The sequence below is a fragment of the Anolis sagrei genome, chromosome 13 (assembly GCF_037176765.1).
Source record: "Anolis sagrei isolate rAnoSag1 chromosome 13, rAnoSag1.mat, whole genome shotgun sequence".
Taxonomy (NCBI): Eukaryota; Metazoa; Chordata; class Lepidosauria; order Squamata; family Dactyloidae; genus Anolis; species Anolis sagrei.
In genome coordinates, this window is record NC_090033.1 from 2849079 (window position 1) to 2875849 (window position 26771).

At 45.3% G+C, this 26771-nt stretch overlaps 1 protein-coding gene across 14 annotated transcripts in view; it reads left to right on the plus strand.

Annotated features, from left to right (window-relative positions):
* RERE (arginine-glutamic acid dipeptide repeats) overlaps positions 1 to 26771 on the plus strand; it is a 504717-nt gene that overhangs the window by 186474 nt on the left and 291472 nt on the right. For all 14 annotated transcript variants that reach the window (XM_067472974.1, XM_067472980.1, XM_067472981.1 and 11 more), the window contains exon 2: positions 11992 to 12462. In XM_067472974.1, the coding sequence (XP_067329075.1) occupies positions 12138 to 12462 (325 nt within the window). In that variant the 5' untranslated portion in view covers positions 11992 to 12137. The remainder of the gene's footprint in view (positions 1 to 11991; positions 12463 to 26771) is intronic.

A 26771-nucleotide genomic window follows, 5' to 3' on the forward strand; every position in this document is an offset into this window, starting at 1 on the left:
GGGGGGGGGATGCCAGCTAGTTTGTAGAGTTTATCAACAGGTGTAGGTTTAAGACATCCTGTGATTATTCTGCATATTTCATTCAATGCTATGTTCACCTACTTCGTGTGGGCAGAATTATGCCAAACAGGGCAGGCATACTCAGCAGTTGAGTAAGACAAGGCTAGGGCTGATGGTCTTATGTTGAAAATTATGGTGTCACATCTAAGAGGACCACAAATGTCCAGATATCTGTTCGGTTAAAATTACGATTTTCTGCAGCTTGGTGAAAGCAAACCCAGAGGCCTGTCGGATGTGTCTGGCTAAAAGGAGACGTTTGCAGTTCCTCAGTAGAGCAGAAGCTTAACTAATTCCCAGTCAAAACCCAGTTTCTTCCCTTGTCTCCAAATACATTTGGGGGGGGGGGGGCAATGCCAGATTGCTTGTAGAGTTAATCAGCAAGTATAGGTTTAAGACATCCTGTGATTATTCTGCATGTTTCATTCAATGAGAGTTTCTCAATAGGTGTAGGTTTAAGACATCCTGTGATTATTCTGCATGTTTCATTCAATGAGAGTTTCTTAACAGGTGTAGGTTTAAGACATCCTGTGATTATTCTGCATGTTTCATTCAATGAGAGTTTCTCAACAGGTGTAGGTTTAAGACATCCTGTGCTTATTCTGCATGTTTCATTCAATGCTATGTTCACCTGCTTTGCATGGGCAGACCTATTCCAAACAGGGCAGGCATACTCTGCAGTTGAGTAAGACAAGGCCAGGGCTGATGTTCTTACTAATTTTGGGTCTGCACGCCATGTGCTGCCACTACGTTGACAGTGTGTTGTACATGAAAATAGTGGTACTAACAAGAACTTATTGATAGGATTCACCATTTGTCTGGTTATGCTGGTTTCTGATAACAACTACAGTTGTTGTTGTTGTTGTTCATTCGTTCAGTCGTCTCCGACTCTTCGTGACCTCATGGACCAGCCTACGCCAGAGCTCCCTGTCGGCCGTTACCACCCCCAGCTCCCTCAAGGTCAGTCCAGTCACTTCAAGGATGCCATTCATCTATCTTGCCCTTGGTCGGCCCCTCTTCCTTTTGCCTTCCACTTTCCCCAGCATCATTGTCTTCTCTAGGCTTTCCTGTCTCCTCATGATGTGGCCAAAGTACAGTATATAATAAATGTTCATATTTTTTTTGTTCAACAATAAATGTGAATTCTAAATAAGACATTCCCTGAAAATAAGACCTAGCATATCTTTGGGAGCAAAAATTAGTATAAGACAGGTGTAGGTTTAAGACATCCTGTGATTATTCTGTATGTTTCATTCAGTGCTATGTTCGCCTGCAAAAAGGTCTTCCTCCCCGTTGCATGGTTTCCTTCCTTTTTACTAGCATCTGGTGGGCTAGTTGTTCCTTCCTAGTTGTCTGGATTTGACCTTGTGGCCTCCAGGCGCAGGGACCTTTCCTCTTGGGTACTATTTCTTCCACTCGTCGCTAGAGAACCACAGTATGCTAACGTAGCAAAACCATCTGCTCATGTCTGGCTTTGTGCTTATTGCCGAAGGGTAAGCTGCTCAGTCTGAGGTCGCAAATGATTGAGGGCAGGGATACAGATTGATGTGCCATTACTGTTTTAGTAATTTTCCTGGTAGTGTTAGTGAAAGAAGTGGACAAAGCACCTACCATTGAAGCCCACTGATGTTATTTCCCATTAGCTACTCAGCTTGGTGATTTTTTTTTAGGTGATTGAGCATTAGGTGGTATTTTGAGTTTGCTTTTATTTTTTGAGGACTTTGATCACTTGCAAAGTGCCTATGGAGTCAGCTACACGGGCTCATTGTCCGAAACCTCTAGACCAGTGGTTCTCAACTTTCCTAATGCCACGACCCCCTTAATACAGTTCCTCATGTTGTGATAACCCCAACCATAACATTATTTTTGTTGCTACTTCATAATTGTAACTCCTCCTCCTCCTCCTCCTCGCAACTCCTTCTCCAACTCCTCCTCCAACCCCTCCTCCAACTCCTCTTCCTCTTCTCCATCTTGTAAATCAGTGTTGTGATGACCCCAACCATAACATTATTTTCGTTGCTACTTCATAATTGTAACTCCTCCTCCTCGCAACTCCTTCTCCAACTCCTCCTCCAACCCCTCCTCCAGCTCCTCTTCCTCTTCTCCATCTTGTAAATCAGTGTTGTGATGACCCCAACCATAACATTATTTTCGTTGCTACTTCATAATTGTAACTCCTCCTCCTCCTCCTCCCAACCCCTCCTCCAACCCCTCCTCCAACTCCTCTTCCTCTTCTCCATCTTGTAAATCAGTGTTGTGATGACCCCAACCATAACATTATTTTCGTTGCTACTTCATAATTGTAACTCCTCCTCCTCGCAACTCCTTCTCCAACTCCTCCTCCAACCCCTCCTCCAGCTCCTCTTCCTCTTCTCCATCTTGTAAATCAGTGTTGTGATGACCCCAACCATAACATTATTTTCGTTGCTACTTTATAATTGTAACTCCTCCTTCTCCTCCTCGCAACTCCTTCTCCAACTCCTCCTCCAACCCCTCCTCCAACTCCTCTTCCTCTTCTCCATCTTGTAAATCAGTGTTGTGATCACCCCAACCATAACATTATTTTCGTTGCTACTTCATAATTGTAACTCCTCCTCCTCCTCCCAACTCCTCCTCCACCTCCAACTCCTCCTCCAACCCCTCCTCCAACTCCTCTTCCTCTTCTCCATCTTGTAAATCAGTGTTGTGATGACCTCAACCATAACATTATTTTCGTTGCTACTTCATAATTGTAACTCCTCCTCCTCCTCCCAACTCCTCCTCCACCTCCAACTCCACCTCCAACCCCTCCTCCAACTCCTCTTCCTCCATCTTGTAAATCAGTGTTTCTCAACCTTCCTAATGTTGCAACCCCTTAATACAATTCCTCATGTTGTGGTGAGCCCCAACCATAACATTATTTTCGTTGCTACTTCATAACTGTTACTTTGCTACTTTTATGAATCGTCATGTAAATATCTGATATTCACCATCTGAGCTGTGCGAGTGCAGCATTTTCCCGAATGAAACACAGAGTCTTTGAGGACCAGAACATCTGTAGAGAGACCAAGGGATTTGTTTATAAAGCTATTGACCTGTTAACCCTACTATACATCTGGGAAACGTGGACTGTCTACAGGCATCATACTCAACTCCTGGAGCAATTCCATCAGCGTTGCCTCCAGAAAATCCTGCAAATCTCTTGGGAAGACGGGTGGACAAATGTTAGTGTGCTGGAAGAAGCAAAGACCACCAGCATTGAAGCGATGCTCCTTCAGCATCAACTCCTCTGGACTGGTCACGTTGTCCGAATGCCCGATCACTGTCTCCCAAAGCAGTTGCTCTACTCTGAACTCAAGAACGGAAAACAGAACTTTGCTACTGTTCTGAATCATAATGTAATCGTAAAGTAAATATCTGATATTCACCACCTGAGCCTTGCGAGTGCAGCATTTTCCTGAATGAAGCACAGAGTCTTTGAGGACCATTGTCTCCCAAAGTACTTACGCTACTCCCAATTCAAGAACAGAAAACGGAAATTTGCTACTGTTCTGAATTGTAATGTAATCGTAATCTAAATATCTGATATTCACCACCTGAGCTCTGCAACTGCAGCATTTTCCCGAATGAAGCACAGAGTCTTTGGGAACCACTCTCTCCCAAAGCAGTTACTCTACTCCCAATTCAAGAACGGAAAACGGAATTTTGCTACTGTTCTGAATCGTTATGTAAATATCTGATATTCACCACCTGAGCTTTGCGAGTGCAGCATTTTCCCGAGTGAAGCACAGAGTCTTTGAGGACCACTCTCTCCCAAAGCAGTTACTCTACTCGCAATTCAAGAATGGAAAATGGAATTTTGCTACGGTTCTGCATCATAATGTAAACATCTGATATTCACCACCTGAGCTCTGCGAGTGCAGCATTTTCCCGAATGAAGCAGAGTCTTTGAGAACCACTCTCTCCTAAAGATGTAAATATAAATGTACATATCTGATATGCAGGATGTATCTTCATTCCCTGGAAGAATATTATTCTTTCAAAAAATAAGGGAGAGAATGGAATACATTGCTCTCAAGTGTGACAACATCTAAAGAGACAAATTGACTTTGCTGTTATAACTCCAGTGCCAAGGTTTGAATCGGTCGCTCTTCTCCTCTTTCTGCCATTTCCCAAAAGGAGGAAGACAGCCAAGGTCTCCCCTTTCCTTCTTCCGAAGCCGCTGCAATTATTTGTTTCTGCCAATACACAAGAGATTGCATGTGTACAACAATGAAGATGTCCTTTGAACGGTTAACGGTGACATCCAGGGACTTTCAAGGATGGAAATTCTTTATCCGTTCCTCGTCGATCCCATGCCGAGAAATCAATCAGCACAATAACCTGAAAACACGTTAAGTACAGCATCCCATGTTCCACTAGAAGTCAATGTGTTCTGCATTGGATCCACAAGAGTCCTAAATGGATAGGAGCCATTGACAACATCGGTAATGCAAAGCCAGATAGGAAGCTGAGAGATCCTTTGGGTGACTTTTGCCAGCACTCACTCAGAAGCAGATTTGCTCTGTTTCTGAGCCGAAAATCCCACCGCCAGTCTTATAAAAGGGTTTTCGGCTCAAGTGGTTTTTGAGGCAAAGCTTTAAAAATCCTGTTACTTCATTTAATTATTTATTTCATCTGTTTATATTTTGTATCTTTTTTATATTTATATATTTTATATTTTTCATCTATATAAATAAAAATGTAATGTTCGTTTGTGGGATTAACATAACTCAAAAACCACTGGACGAAATGACATGAAATTTGGGAACTACACCCCTAACAGACCAACAAGTGACCATCACTCATAAATCCCCTCAAAAAACAGTGGAAAGGACTTAAAACCCCCCAAAAGCTAAATAATAGAAAGCTACATGACAAAACAGAAAAAGGGAAGGAAGGAAGGAAGGAAAGAAGGAAAGGAAGGAAGGAAGAGAGAAGGACGCATGGAAGCAAAGAGCGAAGGAAGGAAGGAAGGAAGGAAGGAAGGAAGGAAGGAGAGAAAGAGGAAAAGAGGAGGGATGGAAAGAAAGGGGTAGAGAAAGAAGGAAGGAGAGAAGGAAAGAAAAAGGAAATGAAGGAAAGAGGGTGCGAAGGAAGAAGAGAGAGAAAGAGGGAGAGAAGGAAAGACAGAAGGAAGGACGGAAGCATAAAGCAAAGGAAGAAAGGGAAGAGGTAGAAAAGGGTACAGCTAGTATTGATATAAAATATTTTATAACAAAAATAATATAATATACATAATATAAAATATATTTTTGTATTTATTTTTATATTGTATTTATTTATATATATTATATTATTATATATTGTTTTTATATTATTTATATTATTTTATTTTTATATTATAAAATATTTTATATAAATAAAAATATATAAATATACAAATATATTTGTATTTATTTTTATATTTATATAAAATATTTTATAATATAAAAATAATATAATATACATAATATATAAATATATTTTTGCATTTATTTTATACTGTATTTATTTATATATTATATTATTATGATATAAATATATTTTTATTTATTTTTATATTTATATAAAATATTTTATAATATAAAAATAATATATAATAATATAATATAATATATATATTTATTTTTATATTTTATATATTTTAAATTTTTACGTTTTATATTTTATATCTGTTTATATTTTATAATATACTAACCCAGTCTGTGTATATGTGTTGTGTGTGTATATATGAGTGCATGTATTTTTGTGTATATGTGTATATATGTGTGTTTGTATATATATGTGGTTTGCACATGCGTTGTAACATAATTTTTGTTTTTGAGCTTTTAAAGTCCCTTCTGCTGTGTTTTTCAGTGTTTTTATGAGTGATGGTCACTCATTGACCTGATAGGTGTATTGTGTCCAAATTTGGTGTCAGTGGTTTTTGAGTTATGTTAATCCCACAAACGAACATTGCATTTTTATTTATATATATTTTTATTCATTACGTTTATATCAGTATTTATTTATTTATTTATTTGCAACATTTATATGCTAACCTTCTCACTCTGAAGGGGACTCAGAGCGGCTTACAAGATAACAGGTGCAGTAGGGAAGCTGGGGCTGACAGACGGGAGCTCACCCCGTCTCGCGGATTCAAACCACTGATCTTCAGGTCAGCAGTTCGGCTGGCATAAGGGTTTAACATTGCTCCACCGTCGCTCCTTCGTGACAAATATGAGATAATAGAGAAAAAAGAATAATAGTAGAGTAAAATAGTAAATGCAATAATAATAGAAGGGCAGCTTTTGCCCTTCCTGAAGCCAGCTTGCTGATCTATTTTTTTCCATAATTCTATGCAAAATAAGTCTCTCCAGAACTTTGTAAAGGTGGCACAACAGGGAGATTGGTGTATAGCTTTTATTTATTTATTTATTTATTTATTTATTTATGTGCTTGTATACCGCTAATATCTCAGCCTAAGTCGGCGACTCATTGCGGTTTACAACACTTAAAAAACAGTATTCAGTTTAAAAGTATAAAACACATATACAATACAAATTATTGGGCCACCAATAATAATCCCATGCATCTCGTAACTGGAATCGCAATCCAAAAGTCGTCGTCCATGATTACCAATCCTTTAGTCATCAAAATTTGTTGCAACGGATTAACCGAATGCTTGTTTAAACATCCATGTTTTCAATCTCTTCCGAAACACCATCAGCGAGGAGACTGATTGTACCTCTATGGGGAGGGTGTTCCAAAGCCGAGGGGCCACCACAGAAAAGGCCCTGTCTCTCGTTCCCGCCAGCCGCGCTTGTGAAGCCGGTGGGATAGAGAGCAGGGTCTCCCCAGAAGATCTTAGGGTCCTGGTGGGCTGATAGGCTGAGATACGTTCGGATAGATAAGTTGGGCCAGAACCGTTTAGGGCTTTAAAGGCCAACGCCAGCACTTTGAATTGAGCCCGGTAGCAGATTGGCAGCCAGTGGAACTGGTGCAGCAGAGGAGTTGTATGCTCCCTGCGCCCCGCTCCTGTTAGTATCATGGCTGCCGCCCGTTGGACTAATTGGAGCTTCCGGGCTGTCTTCAAAGGCAACCCCAAGTAGAGAGCGTTGCAGTAGTCAAGACGGGATGTAACCAGAGTGTGGACTACCGTGGCCAAGTCAGACTTTTTGGGTCATTACGGTCCTTGCCTGGCTTCAAGATGGCGATGACTCTTGCTTTCCTCCAGATTTTGGGGATCTGACAGGATGCAGTGCAGTTGTTCATCAGTTCCAGCAGCCAGCGTCTTCCTTCTGGACCAAAGTTCTTGATTTGGAACAAATCATAGAATAAAATAATGTAAATGTAATAATAATAATAAATAGAATTAATAATAATAATAATAATAATAACCGAGTAAAATAATAAATAACCTTGACTCGACTGGGACAGACTCTCTTTGTTGCTCCAACTTGCAAGATCCCGTCTTGCATCAGGAATGTAGCGCATTATTCAGTGCAGCATTAAACAGAAGCAGCCGCAGTTTATTAGATGGCGGCTGGAAAAGCCATTGCCCATGAAAACTCTCATTTTTAACAGCCAGCCTCTCTTTACATTGCGCACCGGCACATAATGTTCGAGGCCATAACTCAGCCTTCGCTCAAAAGATGCTTACGGATGCCTTAAGTGCTGCAAAATTCAAAGGCTTTCCATGGCGGCGGCTGCCAACGATTCCAGCCTGGTTTTGGCATCGCTGCTGGCGGTTGCTCAAAACGACGTGTCATGCACAACCTGTCAGTCCAGATTGCTGGCCCCAAGATTGACAGGTTGTCAGGTAAAGGCTGAGCTTCAAACCGTGAGAATGGGAGGCTTTAACCATATGTGGCAGCACTCCCTTATTACTCCCTTAACTGAAAAAATGCAATTTTATATAGCAGGCTATGAGGGAGGCTGTTTTTCTCTCCGGGAAGTATTTTCTGTGTCCTGTGCTATTGTTCATAGACTGTGGCATGCTTGTAGGCAGGAAATAAAATCAAAGCCTGGCTTAGGAGAGCGGGGAGTGTTGAGGTCTTCATCGCGGGCTGGTCTTGGCCTATGTGAGCCGGTCACAGAACTTCTAAACACTGTAATATAATATAATATATTGTATACTAGCTGTACCCGCCACACGTTGCTGTGGCAAACCTTCCCTCCCTCTTTCTCCTCCGTCTTTCTCTCTCTCCTTCCTTCCTTCCCTCTTTCCTTCTTTCCCTCTTTTTCTTTCTCTTCTTCTTTCTTCCTTCTCTACCTGTTTCTTTTCTCGCATCCTTTGCTGTTTGGTTTCATACTTCCTTGTCTCCTTCCTCCCTTCCTTCCTTCCTTCCTTCCTTCCTTCCTTCCTTCCTTCCTTCCTTCCTTCCCTCCCTCCCTCCCTCCCTCCCTCCCTCCCTCCCTCCCTCCCTCTTTCGTTCCTTCTCTCCTTCCTTCCCTCCTCCTCTCTTTCCGTCCTTCTCTATCTTCCTTTCTTTCTTTCCTTCTCTCCTTCTCTCCCTCTCTCCCCTTCCTTCCTTCCTTCCTTCCTTCCTTCCTTCCTTCCTTCCTTCCTTCCCTCCCTCCCTCCCTCCCTCCCTCCCTCCCTCTTTCATTCCTTCTCTCCTTCCTTCCTTCTTTCACTTTTTATTTCCTTCTCTCTTTCCTTCCTTCTCTACTTTTCTTTCTTTCCTTCTCTCCTTCTTTCCCTCCTCCTCTCTTTCCTTCCTTCTCTATCTTCCTTTCTTTCCTCTCCTTCTTTCCCTCCTCTCCCCTTCCTTCCTTCTCTACCCTGTTTTTCTTTCCTTCCCTCCTTTCCCTCTTTCTCTCCCTCCTTTCTTCTCTATCTTTCTTTCTTTCCTTCTCTTCTTCCCTCCTTCTTTCCCTCTTTCTCTCCCTCCTTCCTTCTCTACTTTTCTTTCTTTCCTTCTCTCCTTCTTTCCCTCCTCCTCTCTTTCCTTCCTTCACTATCTTCCTTCCTTCCTTTCTTTCTCTCCTTCTTTCCCTCCTCTCCCCTTCCTTCCTTCTCTACCCTGCTTTCTTTCTTCCCTCCTTCTTTCCCTTTTCTCTCCCTCCTTTCTTCTCTATCTTTCTTTTTTTCCTTCTTTCTCTCCTTCCCTCCTTCTTTCCCTCTTTCTCTCCCTCCTTCCTTCTCTACCTTTCTTTCTTTCCTTCTCTCCTTCTTTCCCTCCTCCTCTCTTTCCTTCCTTCTCTATCTTCCTTCCTTTCTTTCCTTCTCTCCTTCTTTCCCTCCTCTCCCCTTCCTTCCTTCTCTACCCTGCTTTCTTTCTTCCCTCCTTCTTTCCCTTTTCTCTCCCTCCTTTCTTCTCTATCTTTCTTTTTTTCCTTCTTTCTCTCCTTCCCTCCTTCTTTCCCTCTTTCTCTCCCTCCTTCCTTCTCTACCTTTCTTTCTTTCCTTCTCTCCTTCTTTCCCTCTTCCTCTCTTTCCTACCTTCTCTATCTTCCTTCCTTTCTTTCCTTCTCTCCTTCTTTCCCTCCTCTCCCCTTCCTTCCTTCTCCACCCTGCTTTCTTTCTTCCCTTCCCTCCTTCTTTCCCCTTTTCCCTCCCTCCTTTCTTCTCTAGCTTTTTTTCTTTCCTTCTTTCTCTCCTTCCCTCCTTCTTTCCCTCTTTCTCTCCCTCCCATTTTGTGTCGTTTTAGTTGCCCTCGGCGGCCCCCTGCAGTTCCCATGCCCTCCCCGAGCGTGAGTGCTTATATCGGTCTGGTGGGCTTTCTCAGGCTGGGCTCGTGTAGAGAGAGGCAGGCAGACGGCAGTGCACATGCGGAGGGAGATTTGGGCGCGGGGGAAGCTGGGAAATGGAGTCCTTCCTCATTGTTTTCCTCCCGAGGCCTCTGCGCATGCTCCGTGTTTTTCGGGTATTGTGCATTTGTGTTGTTGCGTATTGGTGTTTTGAGGGTTGTTGGTCATACCTTGGAGGAAGAGGTATTAGCAGGGCAAATGTGGTGAGATTTTGTCCGGTGGTTTAGCCGTTTTTGACCGCCTAATTACGACCTTAAGGCTCTTATATATATAGATACATATCACATTTATAATATTATAATGTAATGCAATATAGTAATAATAATATAACTATATGTTTATATTACATGTAATATTACTACTAATATTACAGTTTAATGGTATAGTACAATCTATAGCTATTTATCGTGTCATCAGCAACCATACCATTGTATTACATTTCTAACAGAACAAAACAAACAAACAGATTTTAAAAAAAACAGATTTTGCAAACTTTGTAGTTGATTAAATGTCCTTTGACCAGTCTCTGGCCACTTGGAGTGCCTCTGGTGTTGCCGCAAGGAGGTCCTCCCTGGTGCCTGTGGCAAGGCTCAGGGTGCATTGCAGCAGGTGGTCAGTGGTTTGCTCTTCTCCACACTCGCATGTCGAGGATTCCACCCTGTAACCCCATTTCTTGAGGTTGGCTCTGCATCTCGTGGTGCCAGAACGCAGTCTGTTCAGCGCCTTCCAAGTCGCCCAGTCTTCTGTGTGCCCAGGGGGGAGTCTCTCATTTAGTATCACCCACAGATTGAGGTTCTGGGTTTGAGCCTGCCACTTTTGGACTCTCGCTTGCTGAGATTTTCCAGCGAGTGTCTCTGTAGATCTTAGAAAACTATTTCTTGATTTAAGTCGTTGACGTGCTGGCTGATACCCAAACAAGGGATGAGCTGGAGATGTCTCTGCCTTGGTCCTTTCACTATTGGCTGCTACTTCCCGGCGGATGTCAGGTGGTGCAATACCGGCTAGGCAGTGTAATTTCTCCAGTGGTGTGGGGCGCAGGCACCCCGTGATAATGCGGTGTGTCTCATTCAGAGCCACATCTACTGTTTTAGCGTGGTGAGATGTGTTCCACATTGGACATGCATACTCAGCAGCAGAGTAGCATAGCGCAAGGGCAGATGTCTTCACTATGTCTGGTTGTGATCCCCAGGTTGTGCCAGTCAGCTTTCGTATGACGTTGTTTCTAGCATCCACTTTTTGCTTGATGTTCAGGCCGTGCTTCTTGTAGGTCAGAGCATGGTCCAGAGTGACTCCCGGGTATTTGGGTGCGCTGCAATGCTCCCGTGGGATTCCTTCCCAGGTCATAATCCTCAGAGCTCGTGATGCTTGTCTGTTCTTAAGGTGAAAGCACATGTCTGTGTTTTAGATGGGTTAGGGATCAGCTGGTTTTCCCTGAAATAGGCTGTAAGAGCACCTAGAGCAGTGGTTCTCAACCTGTGGGTCCCCAGGTGTTTTGGCCTACAACTCCCAGAAACCCTAACAGCTGGTAAACTGGCTGGGATTTCTGGGAGTTGTAGGCCAAAAACATCTGGGGACCCCAGGTTGAGAACCACTGACCTAGAGCTTCAGAGAGCTTCTGTTCAACGATTCCAAAGCTCCCTGCTTGAGTGATGATGGCACGATCATCAGCATAGATGAAGCTCTCTGTCCCTTCTGGCAGTGGCTGGTCATTTGTGTAGATGTTGAACATGGATGGAGCAAGCATGCTCCCCTGAGGCAGGCCGTTCTTCTGTTTTCGCCATCTGCTTCTCTGGCCCTGGAACTCAACAAAAAAACTCCTGTTCTGTAGCAGGTTTCCTATGAGGCGGGTGAGGTGGTCGTCCTTTGTGATATTATACATTTTTCTCAGGAGGAGGCATGAGAGAAGCCTGCTCGCAGGATTGCAAGACATCCGGGCGTCCCCTGGGCAACGTCTTCGTAGACGGCTGATTCTCTTGCCTCTGAAGCAACCAGAAGCAACTTGCAGCATGCAATTTTTAGCTATATATATAATAAAAGTGAATGTTTGTATGTTTGTATGTGGTGGTGTATGTGGCAGTTTTCTGATTGGCTCCCAATTTCACAGACCAGGTGGAATTGTCTCCTGGCCCCCTTTCAAAATATGTTGAGAATGTCTCCTGGACTTATATCCTTTCCTTTCTTGTTCCCGTCTCTTTCCAGAGCCTTTTTGAAACGCCCGGGTCGTTGGAGAGGTCAAATTTTTCCTGGAATTGCGTGGGAAATTCAGAAGACTGAAGCCCAGGCTCACTGTCTACCTTTCACGGAGGCCGAGCCGTGAGAGGACAGAAGAAGGCACCTGGCGAATCATGACAGCGGACAAAGAGAAGGACAAGGAGAAAGAGAAGGATCGGGACAGGGACCGGGACCGGGAGAGAGACAAGCGCGAGAAAGCCCGGGAGAGCGAGAACTCCCGGCCTCGGCGGAGTTGCACCCTGGAAGGCGGGGCCAAGAACTACGCCGAGAGCGACCACAGCGAAGATGAGGACAACGACAACAACAGTGCCACCACCGAGGAGTCCACCAAGAAGAACAAGAAGAAGCCTCCCAAGAAGAAATCTCGCTACGAGAGAACGGACAATGGGGAAATCACCTCCTTCATCACGGAAGATGACGTCGTCTACAGGCCCGGAGGTAAGACGGAGCAAATTCAGTTGCAAGTTGTGTCTTTTGTTGGACTTGATTTTCCTGGTGTGATTGGAGGTGGGGCGAGATGCGACGGGAGAGAATTTTGTATTGCTAACGGGGTAGCGATGATCATTTTGGCCTGCCCTTTGCTCTGCTACACCCATGTTTACTGAGGGCTAGTTCTTGGTTTATATAGTGCCGTCTGTCTACAACAGGTATGGGCAAACCCAACCTGGGGGGCCGGATGCAGCCCTTTAGGCCTTTTTCTCAGCCCCTCCTCCCTCTCACCATACTATCCTTCCTTCCTTTCTCTTTCATTCCCTCCCTCCCTTCAAACCTCCCTCTTCCTCCCTCCCTCCCTCCCTCCCTCCCTCCCTCCCTTCCGTTCCAGCTTTCCTTCCTTCTATCCTTCCCTTCCACCCTTTCGTCCTTCCTTTCTTCTTTTCCTCCCTTTGGTCTTTCCTTCTTTTTCTCTTTCCTTCCTCCTTCCCTCCCTACTTCCCTCCCTTCCTTCCCTCTTTCTTCCTCCCTCCATTCCCTTCCACCTTTCCTTCCTTCTGTCCTCCCCTTTCACCCTTTTGTCCTTCCTTTCTTCTTTCCCTCCCTTCTGTCTTTCCTTCCTTCTCTCTTTCCTTCCTCCTTCCCTCCCTACTTCCCTCCCTTCCCTCCCTCTTTCTTCCTCTCTCCATTCCCTTCCACTTTTCCTTCCTTCTGTCCTTCCCTTTCACCCTTTTGTCCTTCCTTTCTTCTTTCCCTCCCTTCTGTCTTTCTTTCCTTCTCTCTTTCCTTCCTCCTTCCCTCCCTACTTCCCTCCCTTCCCTCCCTCTTTCTTCCTCTCTCCATTCCTTTCCACTTTTCCTTCCTTCTGTCCTTCCCTTTCACCCTTTTGTCCTTCCTTTCTTCTTTCCCTCCCTTCTGTCTTTCCTTCCTTCTCTCTTTCCTTCCTCCTTCCTTCCCTACTTCCCTCCCTTCCCTCCCTCTTTCTTCCTCTCTCCATTCCCTTCCACTTTTCCTTCCTTCTGTCCTTCCCTTTCACCCTTTTGTCCTTCCTTTCTTCTTTCCCTCCTTTCTGTCTTTCTTTCCTTCTCTCTTTCCTTCCTCCTTCCCTCCCTCCATTCCCTTCCACCTTTCCTACCTTCTACCCTTCCCTTCCACCTGTTTGTCCTTCCTTTCTTCTTTCCCTCCCTTCTGTCTTTCCTTCCTTCTCTCTTTACTTCCTCCTTCCCTCCCTCCTTCCCTCCCTTCCCTCCCTCCCTTCCCTTCCACCTTTCCTTCCTTCTATCCTTCCCTTCCAGCCTTTCGTCCTTCCTTTCTTCTTTCCTTCCCTTCGGTCTTTCCTTCCTTCTATCTTTCCTTCGTCCTTCCCTCCCTCCTTTCCTCCCTTCCCTCCCTCTTTCTTCCTTCCTCCATTCTCTTCCTTTCCTTCCTTCTGTCCTTCCCTTCCACCCTTTTGTCCTTCCTTTCCTCTTTCCCTCCCTTCAGTCTTTCCTTCCTCCTTCCTTCCTTCCCTCCCTTCCCTCCCTCTTTCCCCCCCCCTCCTTCCTTCCCTTTCACCCTTTTGTTTTTCCTTCCTTTCCTTATAAATTTGAAAAAAAGAACATAATTTGAATTCCTATGCGCACTGCACATATCTTATTTGCAATTTAAAAAACACTTAAAAACAGTACAATAATTTAAATGAAGAACAATTTTAACAAATATAAACTAATTAGTATTTCAATGGGAAGTGTGGGCCTGCTTTTGGATTATGAGATAAGACTGTTGTTGTTGTTGTTTGTTGTGTGCTTTCAAGTAGTTTCAGACTTAGGTTGACCCTAAGGGAGGGCCAGGTAAATGACCTTGGAGGGCCGTATCTACCTCCCGGGCTTTAGTTTGGCCTAGCGTGTTGCATTCCAGAGCAGGATCACCTCTGACTTTTAACACCACAGCATCTGGGTAAAATCAGCAAGCGGTTTATTTAGGAATATGTGTAGCCAAAGCAATAAAAAGTAATCCACAGAAAAATAATCAGACAAGACCTTTTGATCCAGGTCCTTTTGAGAAGTAGAAGTACCAGCATTTAATGTTGATGACTTTCAAGGGGGTCCAATCTTCATATATCGGTGTATTGAAATTTTACGGTAAAGTGTAGCCTTTCCTCGACATTTTGCCTTTTGTGTTACGTCTTTTTGGCAGTCCATTTATCAGTGGTGACCAGTGGAGTATTCGTAAAAACTTGTGCGCCAGCTGCGCCTGTACTTGGGAAGCCTGACTTGGCCACAGTAGTCTACGCTCTGGTTACATCTTGTATAGACTACTGCAATGCTCTGTACGTGGAGTTGCTTTTGAAGACTGTCTGGAAGCTTCAAATGGTCCAACGGACGGCAGACAGATTGTTAACAGGAGCGGTGCTCAGGGAGCATACAACTCCTCTGCTGCGCCAACTGCACTCGCGTCCAGTCTGCTACCGGGTACAATTCAAAGTGCTGGCTTTAGCCTATAAAACCCTAAACAGTTCTGGCCCAATTTACGTCATCTCCCCTTATGAACCATCTAGGACTTTAAGATTGTCCGGGGAGGCCCTGCTTGTTGTTGTTTTGTTGTTGTGTGCTTTCATGTCATTTCAGACTTAGGTTGACCCTAAGTCGGGTAAATGACCTTCTAGGGCCGTATCCAGCCCACAGGCCATAGTTTGGCATAGAGTGTTGCATTCCACAGCAGGATCACCTCTGACTTTAACCATCACACCACCTGGGTAGAATCAGCAAGCAGTTTATTTAGGAAAATGTGTAGCCAAGACTTTCAGATCGTCCGGGGAGACCCTGCTTGTTGTTGTTTTGTTGTTGTGTGCTTTTATGTCATTTCAGACTTAGGTTGACCCTGAGTGAGGGCCGGGTAAATGATCTTGGAGGGCCGTATCCAGCCCACGGGCCATAGTTTGGCATAGAGTGTTGCACTCCAGAGCAGGATCACCTCTGACTTTAACCATCACACCAGCTGGGTAGAATCAGCAAGCAGTTTATTTAGGAATATGTGTAGCCAAAGCAGTAAAAAGTAATCCACAGAAAAGGCCAGTGTTTCTCAACCTGGACTAGGCTGACTTCTTGCAGGATTCACTACAAGCAACAATGTAAAGCTACGAGATTTGCTGCCAGAACCCAGCATTTAAGCATTCCACCAACACAACGCATTAGAAAAATTGTGTCTAGTGATTTATTTCCATGGGTGTTTCCCCCCTCTTCTTTTGCAAGGCACATCAGTCTTTCCTTTCCTCGGCGCTCCTACAGCATGCCAATGATTTCACAGGGGACGAGATGACAAATATAGTCGCACTTGTAAGCTTGCTCTTTTGATAAGAGAATCGGGAATAAATATACACATCCTGGTGGGGGAAAGAGCGCGACGAGGAGCCAGGGACGCCGGGCCCCGTCTGCCATGCGGCAAAAAGAGGCAGCTGCCCTAAGGCAATCTATCCAGGCTCCTATTAAAGGGAAGTAAATGGCAACTTAATTAGGCAATTGGGTTTTTGTAATAAACTACACCCGTGTAACATTGTGGGGCGCTTCATGCTGCAAGAATGCAATGATTCCGGATTGTAACACCGAGTTTATCCATTTTGGGGGCATTTCTTAGTCCCGGAGAAGCGTTTCATCCATACTCATGTATCCTTCTGTCCTTATACCATGTCTTACCCCAGTCGGTGATGTTCCCTTATTCCACTGTTTCTCAATCTTAGGGTGGGGACCCTTGGGGAGGGGTTTCCCGAAGGGTTCCCAAAGCCTATCAGAAAACATATACGAGGGTGGAATGAAAAGTAATGCCTCCACCTTCGTAACTCCTCAACAGATGTACTGTCGAAAGTTTGGATATCATTCTCACAAGCCCCCCCAATAAAGATGGCGTTTCTTAGGGCCCTTCCACACAGCCCTATATCCCAGAATATTAAGGCAGAAAATCCCACAATATCTGCTTTGAGCTGGGTTATCTGAGACCACACTCAGAAAATGTGGGATTTTCTGCCTTGATATTCCGGGATATAGGGCTGTGTGGAAGGGTGGTTTTGAGCAGTTTACGTTTCTGACAGTTTCTCAGAAGGCCAGCTGCAGATGGAGCATTGCCTAACCATCATTAGAATTAACCTGGATTAGCAAACCTGTGCCTGATCCAAGTTGACAAGATAAACATAGGTAGCTGTTGGGACTCAACTTGTGCTTGAACCTGTGAATGTGTTTCAGTCTCCTGATGTTTCTGTGTCTGATGTGGGGGATGCTGGGGGTGATTCTGAGGTGCAAGATGGAGACACTTTGGTCAATACATTTCATGCAGACACTGACAGAGAGGCTTCGATGCAAAGGGCAGATTCTCATGAGAATATTTCTGTCAGGCCTTGGGAGGAAGATTTACTCTCTCTGCCTGTGAGCTCTCCAGATTGTAGTTTGGAAAACAGTCTGGCACCTGGGAAAGTTAATGAGGAGTCAGATAAGCAGAGTCGGCGGCTGGAGATTAGCCAGAATCGACAAAAGGCCCAATGTTTACGTAGATCCTAAAGAATTCGTCAGTTAAGGTCAAAGACTGGAGGAAAACGAAACCAGTTTTTGGGATTTAAGGTTTGCCTGTAGAAAATCTTGTCAGATCAGGCATCCTTTGGAAACCAAGCACAAGCCTCATGGAATTCCTGTTCAAGTGGTCTCGTCTTCATGGTTTTTTCTTCTAGCCTTTCAAGTTGACTACCAGCATCTGGTCTGTTCTTGCTTCTTGGTTGATTCCTGTCTGGATAATCAGTGCCTTGGATTATATTTTATGCTTTTGGAACATTGCTTTTGATTGCTACATTTGGACACTGCTTCATCTTGCTGCCTTTAAATGCTTTATTGCTTTTTGGAATCTTATCTATCTTTACAAGCATTTATTTCTACTGGCTTTTTTTTTTTTTTTGCTAAGCTTTAATAAAAAGGATTGTTTCTTCACTCAACCTGTGATGTGTTTATAGTCAGAGGGGCTATTTCCTGTTCTGGAGTGCAACAGTAGTGCTGATGCAGAAATGAGACTGTGATACTGAACTCCAAGGAAGGGCTAGAGCTAGGTTGAATGAAAAGTAATGCCTCCACCTTCGTAACTCCTCAACAGATGACAGTACTGGTATGCGGCAGGTACTGGCTTGTTCAGTAGACTCTCCTCTACAGTTCCATTTTGGCAGGAAGCCTTAGCAGAAAAAGTAATGCCTCCACCTTCGTAACTCCTCAACAGATCGCAGTACCGGTATGCAGCAGGTACTGGCTTGTTCAGTAGACTCTCCTCTATAGCTCCATTTGTCAGGAAACCTTAGCACAAAAAGTAATGCCTCCACCTTCGTAACTCCTCAACAGACGGCAGTATTGGTATGCTTCAGGTACTGGCTTGTTAAGTAGACCCTCCTCTACAGTTCTATTTTGGCCGGAAGCCTTAGCATTGAACGGCTGAGTTGTTAAAGTGCAAAGTATGGAACCTTGCGCAGACGCCTTGAAGCGGCACATTTATTTAGTTACTTTCTAACGGCTATAGAAGATAACAAACATAACTATGTACAAGAGAAAACACACAGGCGTCTTGCTTCTTCTCCGGCATGGCTGGAAGAGAAAGCCCAAATCCATGTCATTGGAATGTGTGAACTGACAGAACCTGCCTGCAGTGTGTCCTTCCTCTCTTCCTGCTAAGGAAAGACATCCACATCCAGGTAAATAGTCTTTCTCTATGGGGAATCAACCCACCTGTGGTCTCCATCCTGTTGGGCTTTGAGTTGCTGAGTCCTCATTCAGCCCACCACTAGATTGAGGTACAAAACATTTCAGAACACGCAGTATCCCTGCTTTGAAAACATGTAAGAAGAACCTGCTTTAGAACTGCAGAAGCCTTGTGTTAATATTAAATCTCACAGAGACAAGCTGACATTTTCTGGCGCCCTGTGGTGCTGAAATACAGCCAGTACATTCTGCAGAGTTGGTTCGTGTAACTTTGTGCGGAGTGGAGTCAGCCAGTTCTCGATTTTTGGAATTGTCTCCGCAAAGTGTAGTAGAGCCAATGAGAAACTCTTTTCCTTTCTGGAGGAAGTGAACCTCGGTATATTTTTAAGAGAAAGATAAACATTGCATATAAACATATTATATATTACATATGTAATATATTAATAATTAATATTATAATCTATATAAATAAAAATGTAATGTTCGTTTGTGGGATTAACAGAACTCAAAAATCAGTGGGCAAATTGACACCAAATTTGGACACAATACACCTAACAGTCCAATGAGTGTCCATCACCCATAAACACACACACACACACACACACACACAAAACCCCAGCGGAAGTCTTAAAAACCCAAAACCCATACACCATATATACATATACACATGCACTCATATTCATATGCACAGGTGGACTACAACTCCCATCATGCCAGGTTAACCGCAAAGAACATCAGTACATAAAGTTTGTTATGTTGGGTAAGTTTGCTCTAGATGCATCCTCAGTGGGGTTCAGTGGCTGCAGGGTAAACTACAACTCCCACTATGGTGAGTCAGTCCCCTCAAACCCCTCTAGTAGGTTGAGTTTGTCATGGAAGTTTTGTCTGCCAAGTTTGGTCCAGGTCCATCATCAGTGGAGGTCACAGTTTCGCTGGTTGTGGGTGAACTACAACTCCCAGAAAGGAAGGCCAGTTCCTTCTAAGCCCCTCCAGTGATCCAATTTTGGCATATCAGGTATGCATGCCAAGATTGGTCCAGATCCATCGGTGTTTGGGTTCACAGTGCTGTCTGGGTGTAGGTGAATTAGAACTCTCCCAAATCAACGTGAATTTTCCCCAAAGACCTCCAGTATTTTCTGCTGGTCATGGGGGCTTTGTGTACTGAGTGGGGTCCAACTCCATCTTTGGTGGAGATCTGATTGCAGGGGGACTATAAATCCCAGTACCTACAACTCCAGAATGTCCAGGTCAATTCTTCTCAAAACCCACCAGCATTCAAATTTGGGTGTATTGGGTGTCCATGTCAAGTTTGGTCCAGATCTATCATTGTTTGGGTTCATCGTGCGCTCTGGATGTAGGCGAACTACAACTCCCATAAATCCCTCCGAAGACCTTCAGTATGTTTTGCTGGGCATGGGCCGTGCAAACCTATGGAGTGCCTCTTTCCTGTAGCGGCTGGAAATGAGGGCGCTGTCATTTTTGCTCTGGCCAGCCAGAGTCATTTAAAGGGATGTAGGAGGATTACATGGATTTGAGAGGATCCATTCCAGCCATGGCATGAGCGGCTATATAAACGGCAAACTGGGCCGCTCCAGGGACAAAGGCATAGTCAGGGATAAGGGTGACATTTGCCTTTGGCTAAAGAGAACGTGCAGAGAGCTCCTTTCCAACCTGGATTATTGTGCACAAAAGTTGTCTCCTGCTGTGTTATTAAGTTGCTGCTGAAGTGTACTACCCTTTCTACTTCAAGGTGTAAATGGAGGCCACTTTGCTCTAATATCTCACAAGATTTATAAGGTGGAGAACTAACTGCTCCTGGGTGAACCTCCCTCCATATGTACCTGCAGACCTGAAGGTCAGTGGTTCAAATCCACGAGACGGGTGAGCTCCTGTCTGTCTGCCCCAGCTTCCTGAATAGCTACAGACGGAGCAGTGGTTACATGTATTAACCCTTTGGCTCTTCTAACTCTAGGATTCTATTATCTGTCTATTTAAGTGGGTTGGAGAGGATGGCCTTATGGTCTCACACCTCTAGGATTCTATCGTTCAACTATCTATCTATCTATCTATCTATCTATCTATCTATCTATCGGGGTTGGACTGGATGGCCCTTGAGATCTCTCCTAACTCTAGGATTCTATGGTTTATCTATCTATCTATCTATCGATCTATCGATCTATCGGGGTTGGACTGGATGGCCCTTGAGGTCTCTTCTAACTCTAGGATTCTGATTCGACTATCTATCTATTGGGGTTGGACTAGATGGCTCTTGTGGTCTCTCTTAACTCTAGGATTCTATGGTTCAACTATATATCTCGGTTGGACTGGATGGCCCTTGTGATCTCTAGGATTCTGATTCAACTATCAATCTATTGGGGTTGGACTAGATGGCCCTTGTGGTCTCTCCTAACTCTAGGATTCTATGGTTCAACTATCTATCTATCTATCTATCTATCTATCGGGGTTGGACTGGATGGCCCTTGAGATCTTTTCTAACTCTAGGATTCTGATTCGTCAATCAATCTAATGGGGTTGGACTAGATAGCCCTTGTGGTCTCTCCTAACTCTAGGATTCTATGGTTCGACTATCTATTGGGGTTGGACTGGATAGCCCTTGTGGGTCTCTTCTAACTCTTGGGTTCTACTATCTATCTATCTATCTATCTATCTATCTATCTATCTATCTGGGTTGGACTGGATGGCTCTTGTGCTCTCTCCCAACTCTAGGATTCTATGGTTTGACTGTATCTATCTATCTATCTGTCTGTCTGTCTGTCTGTCTGTCTGTCTGTCTGTCTGTCTGTCTATGGGGTTGAAGTGGATGGCCACTGAGGTCACTTCCAGCTTGGATTGTATGATCTGTCTGCCTGTCTGTCTATCTGTCTATGGGGTTGGACTGGATGGCCCTTATGGTCTCTCCTAACTCTAGAATTCTATGGTTTGACTATCTATCTATCTATCTATCTGTCTGTCTATCTGTCTATCTGTCTATCTATATCTATGGGGTTGGACTGGATGGCCCTTGAGGTCACTTCCAACTCTTAGATTGTATGATCTATCTATCTACCTATCTGTCTGTCTATCTGTCTGTCTGTCTGTCTGTCTGTCTGTCTGTCTGTCTATCTATCTATCTATCTATCTATCTATCTATCTATCTATCTATCTATCTATGGGGTTGGATTGGATGGCCCTTGAGGTCACTTCCAACTCTTGGATTGTATGTTCTATCTATCTATCTATCTATCTATCTATCTATCTATCTATCTATCTATTGGATTGAACTGGATGGCCCTTGAGGTCACTTCCAACTCTTAGATTGTATGATCTATCTATCTATCTACCTATCTGTCTATCTATCTGTCTGTCTGTCTGTCTGTCTGTCTGTCTGTCTGTCTGTCTGTCTATCTATCTATCTATCTATCTATCTATCTATCTATCTATCTATCTATGGGGTTGGATTGGATGGCCCTTGAGGTCACTTCCAACTCTTGGATTGTATGTTCTATCTATCTATCTATCTATCTATCTATCTATCTATCTACCTATCTATCTATTGGATTGAACTGGATGGCCCTTGAGGTCACTTCCAACTCTTAGATTGTAGGATCTATCTATCTATCTATCTATCTATCTATCTATCTATCTATCTATCTAGGATTCTATTATCTATCTGTTTATCTAAGAGGGTTGGATTGGATGGCCTTGTGGTCTCTTCCACCTCTAAGATTCTATGGTTTTATGATTCGACTTGCCAAGTTTCCAACAGACACCTCAACCTCTGAGGATGCCTGCCATAGATGTAGGCGAAACATCAGGAGAGAATGGTTCTGGAAGATGGCCGGACAGCCTGGAAAACTCCTAGCAACCCAGGGATTCTGTCCATGACGCCTTCAACAACAGGATGATATTATTTGGGGATGGTTCCCCACTATTTCAAGGAGAAATCCAGGGAAGCAAGGCCCATGTGAGCTGCCTGGGAAGGTATTTGAGGTGATGGGGGTTTCTTTTGCTGGTCTGTGTGCCAGCTGTTAAGTGCTGTGGAGCAGGCTGGGTCCAGTCCTCATTTGCGGAAGGCTTGCTTGCCAAAGAGGAAAGAGAGAGGCAGCACTTAGCTGTGAAAGCACGCTCCCTCTCCCTACAGTGCTTATTTCTTGGGGAGAGAAGGCGGAGGACCCATAATCCAGAGCAACCAAAAGGTGTAATTGGGGCTTTTGTTCCGGCCTCTGATGGGTGCTCCAGCCCAAGACACAAAACAAGGCACCAAGTCCTTATTCTTACTCACCCAGGAGGAGGGCATTTCTGAATGTTGCTACTGGGGAAAGGGGAGGAGGAGGGCGAGCAGGGCAGCAATGGGATCATGTGGCCTGCTTCTGTTGGGTCCTAATAAGAAGCTGGAAGGAGTGAGGAGTTGGAAAAAGAGTTAGGAGGTTCCTATCCTCTTCCTCCTCCTCCTCCTCCTCCTACCCCCCTCCTCCTTCTCCTTCTCCTCCTCCACCTTCTCCTCCTCCTCCTTCTCCACCTCCTCCTGCTCCTCCTGCTCCTCCTCTTCCTCCTCCTCCTCCTCCTCCTCCTGCTCTTCCTCCTGTTCCTCCTCTTTCTCCTCCCCTCCTTCTTCTCCTCCTCTTTCTCCTCCTCCTCCTCCTCCTCCTCCTCCTCCTTCACCCCCTCCTCCTTCTCCTCGTCCTTCTCCGCCTTCTCCTTGTCATCTTCCTCCTCCTCCTCCTCCTCCTGCTCCTCTTCTTTCTCCTCCTCCTCCTCCATCTCCTCCTCTTCCTCCTCTTTCTCCTTCTCCTTTTCCTACTACTCTTCTCCTTCTCCTCATCCTCCTTCACCCCCCTCCTCCTCCTTCTCTTCCTCCTTCTCCGCCTTCTCCTTGTCATCTTCCTCCTCCTCCTGGTCCTCCTGGTCCTCCTCTTTCTACTCCTCCTCCTCCTCCTCTTCCTCCTCCGCCTCCTTCTCCTCCTCCTCCTTTTCCACCTCCTCCTGCTCCTCCTCTTTCTCCTCCTCCTCCTCCTCCTCCTCCTCCTCCTGCTCCTTTTCCTACTGCTCTTCCTCCTGTTCCTTCTCTTTCTCTTTCTCCTTCTCTTTTTCCTCCTCCTCTTCCTTCTCCCCCTCCTCCCCCTCCTTCTCCTCCTGCTCCTCCTCCTTTTTCTCCTTCTCCTCCTTCACTCCCCCTCCTCCTCCTCCTTCTTCGCCTTCTCCTTGTCATCTTCTCCTCCTGCTCCTCCTCTTTCTCCTCTTTCTCCTCCTCCTCCTCCTCCTCCTGCTTTTCCTCCTGTTCCTTCTCTTTCTCCTCCTTCTCTTTTTCCTCCTCTTCTTCGTTCTCTCCCTCCTCCTCCTCCTTCTCCTTCTCCGCCTTCTCCTTGTCATCCTCCTCCTCCTGCTCCTCCTCTTTCTCCTCCTCCTCCCCCTCCCCTCCCCTCCTCCTCCTCCTCCTCCTCCTCCTCTCCATCTTGTAAATCTGTGTTTCTCAACTTTCCTAATGCCGTGACCCCTTAATACAGTTCCTCATGTTGGGTTTGGACCAAACGTCTCATGAATACTCAATATGCCCAAATGTGAACTTGTGGAGTGTGGGGAAAATAGACCTTGTCTAAATGGCATTGAAGTTGCTGGGATTTATAGTTCACCTACAATCCAAGAGCTTCTCGGCCTTTTGGCTAAGATCAAGTGAAGTATCAAAGAGCATTCTGAACCTCACCAATGATGAAATTGGGCCAAACTTCCCATACAGAACCCCCATCTTCTGAAGGGACTCGCTGGCACGAGCTTCCCTCCAGCCTTGCAGGCTCTCCATCGCTCACACATGCGCACTACGCTGCCATGAGCCAAGCACGCCTGCTCTCCCCTCCCCTCTTGGATCTCAGAAACAGCCCTCCCCTTGGTTGAGAGGCCGGCTAATCACAACGGAGGTGAGAGGTTTCGCTGTCTGTTTCCAAAAAGGAAGAGAAGGACAGGCAGAGAGATCTTCATCTGAGAGAACACTGGTGGAGTTTGGAGAAAATAGCTAGGCTTTGAAGCTGCAAGGATCTTTAATGCTAATCAAGGTGGCCAATTGCAATATTTGCACTTGCCTCAGGCAGACAAGAGTTCTTTCTCCCATCCTGGACATAATTCCACAGATATATAAATCTCCCTTGGCTGTGCTCTTGGCCTGTTTTGCTCTGGGAAAGGGGAAGGAGCTCCTTAGGAGCTGTCAAGAGGCTGTCACTGTGCAGGAACATTAGCGGCGGCGGCGAGATGCTCTAATCCTGTCTGTGCTCTCTGGAGAGTCTCGCTACAGGAGAGGCACTTAAAAGCAAAGTGTTGGGGCCAGAGCAGTGCCCTCTAGGTGGCATTGCTTGGAGGATCCCTTACATAAGCGTGCCCCCCGTTTGTACTCCTTGGGTAACCTTTCACGCTCTTGTGCTTTGAACCTTGCGTTGTCTTAAGATGAAGGCATTGTGCCTGAGCATGGCTGAGGTCCGACTATGCTCGCAGAGGAAACTGAAGCCACAGACGAGGGAGTGTGTGTTATTTAATATGGTGAAGCCCATTACCTTGACAGAATATTCTTTTGAACTGTTTAAATGATTTTCAGTCTGTGGTTCCCTTGATGTATTTATGTATTTATTTATTTACAGTATTTATATTCATCCCTTCTCACCCTGTGCACATATACATGGCAAACATTCAATGCCATTTAGACATACAACATACATAGACAGAAACAGAGGCAATTTAACATTCCCACTTTTTCCTTTTAAATTCGTTAAAAATCGGACAATATTATTTTCTGGATTTGTTTTCTCATGTGGTCTCTCATAGTTGAGGTCTACTAGGATGTCAATTACAGGCCTCTCTCCTCTTTTTAAGTGGGAGAACTTGTATAATTGGTATCTGACTAAATACTTTATTTCCCCCACTGTAGGTGTTTTTGTATTGGTCTCTCACAACCCCTTTGAAATGCCCAGTTGACCCTCCCTGGCTTGAGGGCAGGCGGGCGGGCCGGGGGGGGGGGGCAGCAGGATTTCCTCCTTCTCCTCCTGAGGTGGCAGGCAGATGTAGTAAGCAACAGCCAGGAGACAGGTGTTTTTAAAGACTCTTCCTCAGTCCCCTTCCTCCTCATAGCTGGCTTGTGGGGGGAGGGGGGGAGAAGCAGCAGGATTTCCTCCTTCTCCTCCTGAGGTGGCAGGCAGATGTAGTAAGCAATAGCCAGGAGACAGGTGTTTTTAAAGTCCCTTCCTCAGTCCCCTTCCTCCTCTTAGCTGGCTCGGGAGGGGGAACGTAGCAGCAGGATTTCCTCCTTCTCCTCCTGAGGTGGCAGGCAGATGTAGTAAGCAATAGCCAGGAGACAGGTGTTTTTAATGTCCCTTCCTCAGTCCCCTTTCTCCTCTTAGCTGGCTTGGGAGGGGGAGAGTAGCAGCAGGATTTCCTCTTTCTCCTCCTGAGGTGGCAGGCAGATGTAGTAAGCAACAGCCAGGATACAGGTGTTTTTAAAGTCCCTTCCTCAGTCCCCTTCCTCCTCTTAGTTGGCTTGGGAGGGGGAGAGTAGCAGCAGGATTTCCTCCTTCTCCTCCTGAGGTGGCAGGCAGATGTAGTAAGCAATAGCCAGGAGACAGGTGTTTTTAATGTCCCTTCCTCAGCCCCCTTCCTCCTCTTAGCTGGCTCGGGAGGGGGAGCATAGCAGCAGGATTTCCTCCTTCTCCTCCTGAGGTGGCAAGCAGATGTAGTAAGCAACAGCTTCCTCAGCCCTCTTCCTTCTCTTAGCTGGCTTGAGAGTGGGGGGGGGGGACAGTGGGATTTGCTCCTCCTCCTGAGGTGGCAGGCAGATGTAGTAAGCAATAGCCAGGAGACAGGTGTTTTTAAAGTCTCTTCCTCAGTCCCCTTCCTCTTAGCTGGCTTGGGAGGGGGAGAGAGTAGCAACAGGATTTCCTCCTTCTCCTCCTGAGGTGGCAGGCAGATGTAGTAAGCAACAGACAGGAGACAGGTGTTTTTAAAGACTCTTCCTCAGTCCCCTTCTTCCTCTTAGCTGGCTTGGGAGGGGGAGAGTAGCAGCAGGATTTCCTCCTTCTCCTCCTGAGGTGGCAGGCAGATGTAGTAAGCAACAGACAGGAGACAGGTGTTTTTAAAGACCCTTCCTCAGTCCCCTTCATCCTCTTAGCTGGCTTGGGAGGGGGAGAGTAGCAGCAGGATTTCCTCCTTCTCCTCCTGAGGTGACAGGCAGATGTAGTATTGTTGCTGGGGGGAGGGGCTCCTAGCTGATGACCCAGGAGACGTGGTGGAAATCTGTCTTCCTGGCTGCCCCTCTTTTAATGTCTCCCCAACCCGTTTGCATCCAAGCCGAGCGCAGCCAGATTTATTTTATTTCACTTGCTTGTATTTACCCAGCGCCTAATTGAGCTGAGATCTCCTCCGGTCCTCTTGCCCTTTTGCTTTGCGAGCGAGCATTTGAACTCTGAAGCTCTGGAGGTTTGGCTTCTGCTGGCTCAATTAATTGTTAAATGTTCTCTTTATAATAATTATACATTGATGGTTTTCCTCGGCGCCTGCCAAGGAAAATGGCTGGAACCCCGGCTTCATCCCGAATCCCTCTTAGATCTTCTTTAAATAATAATAAAAGGAAACCAGAGTGCT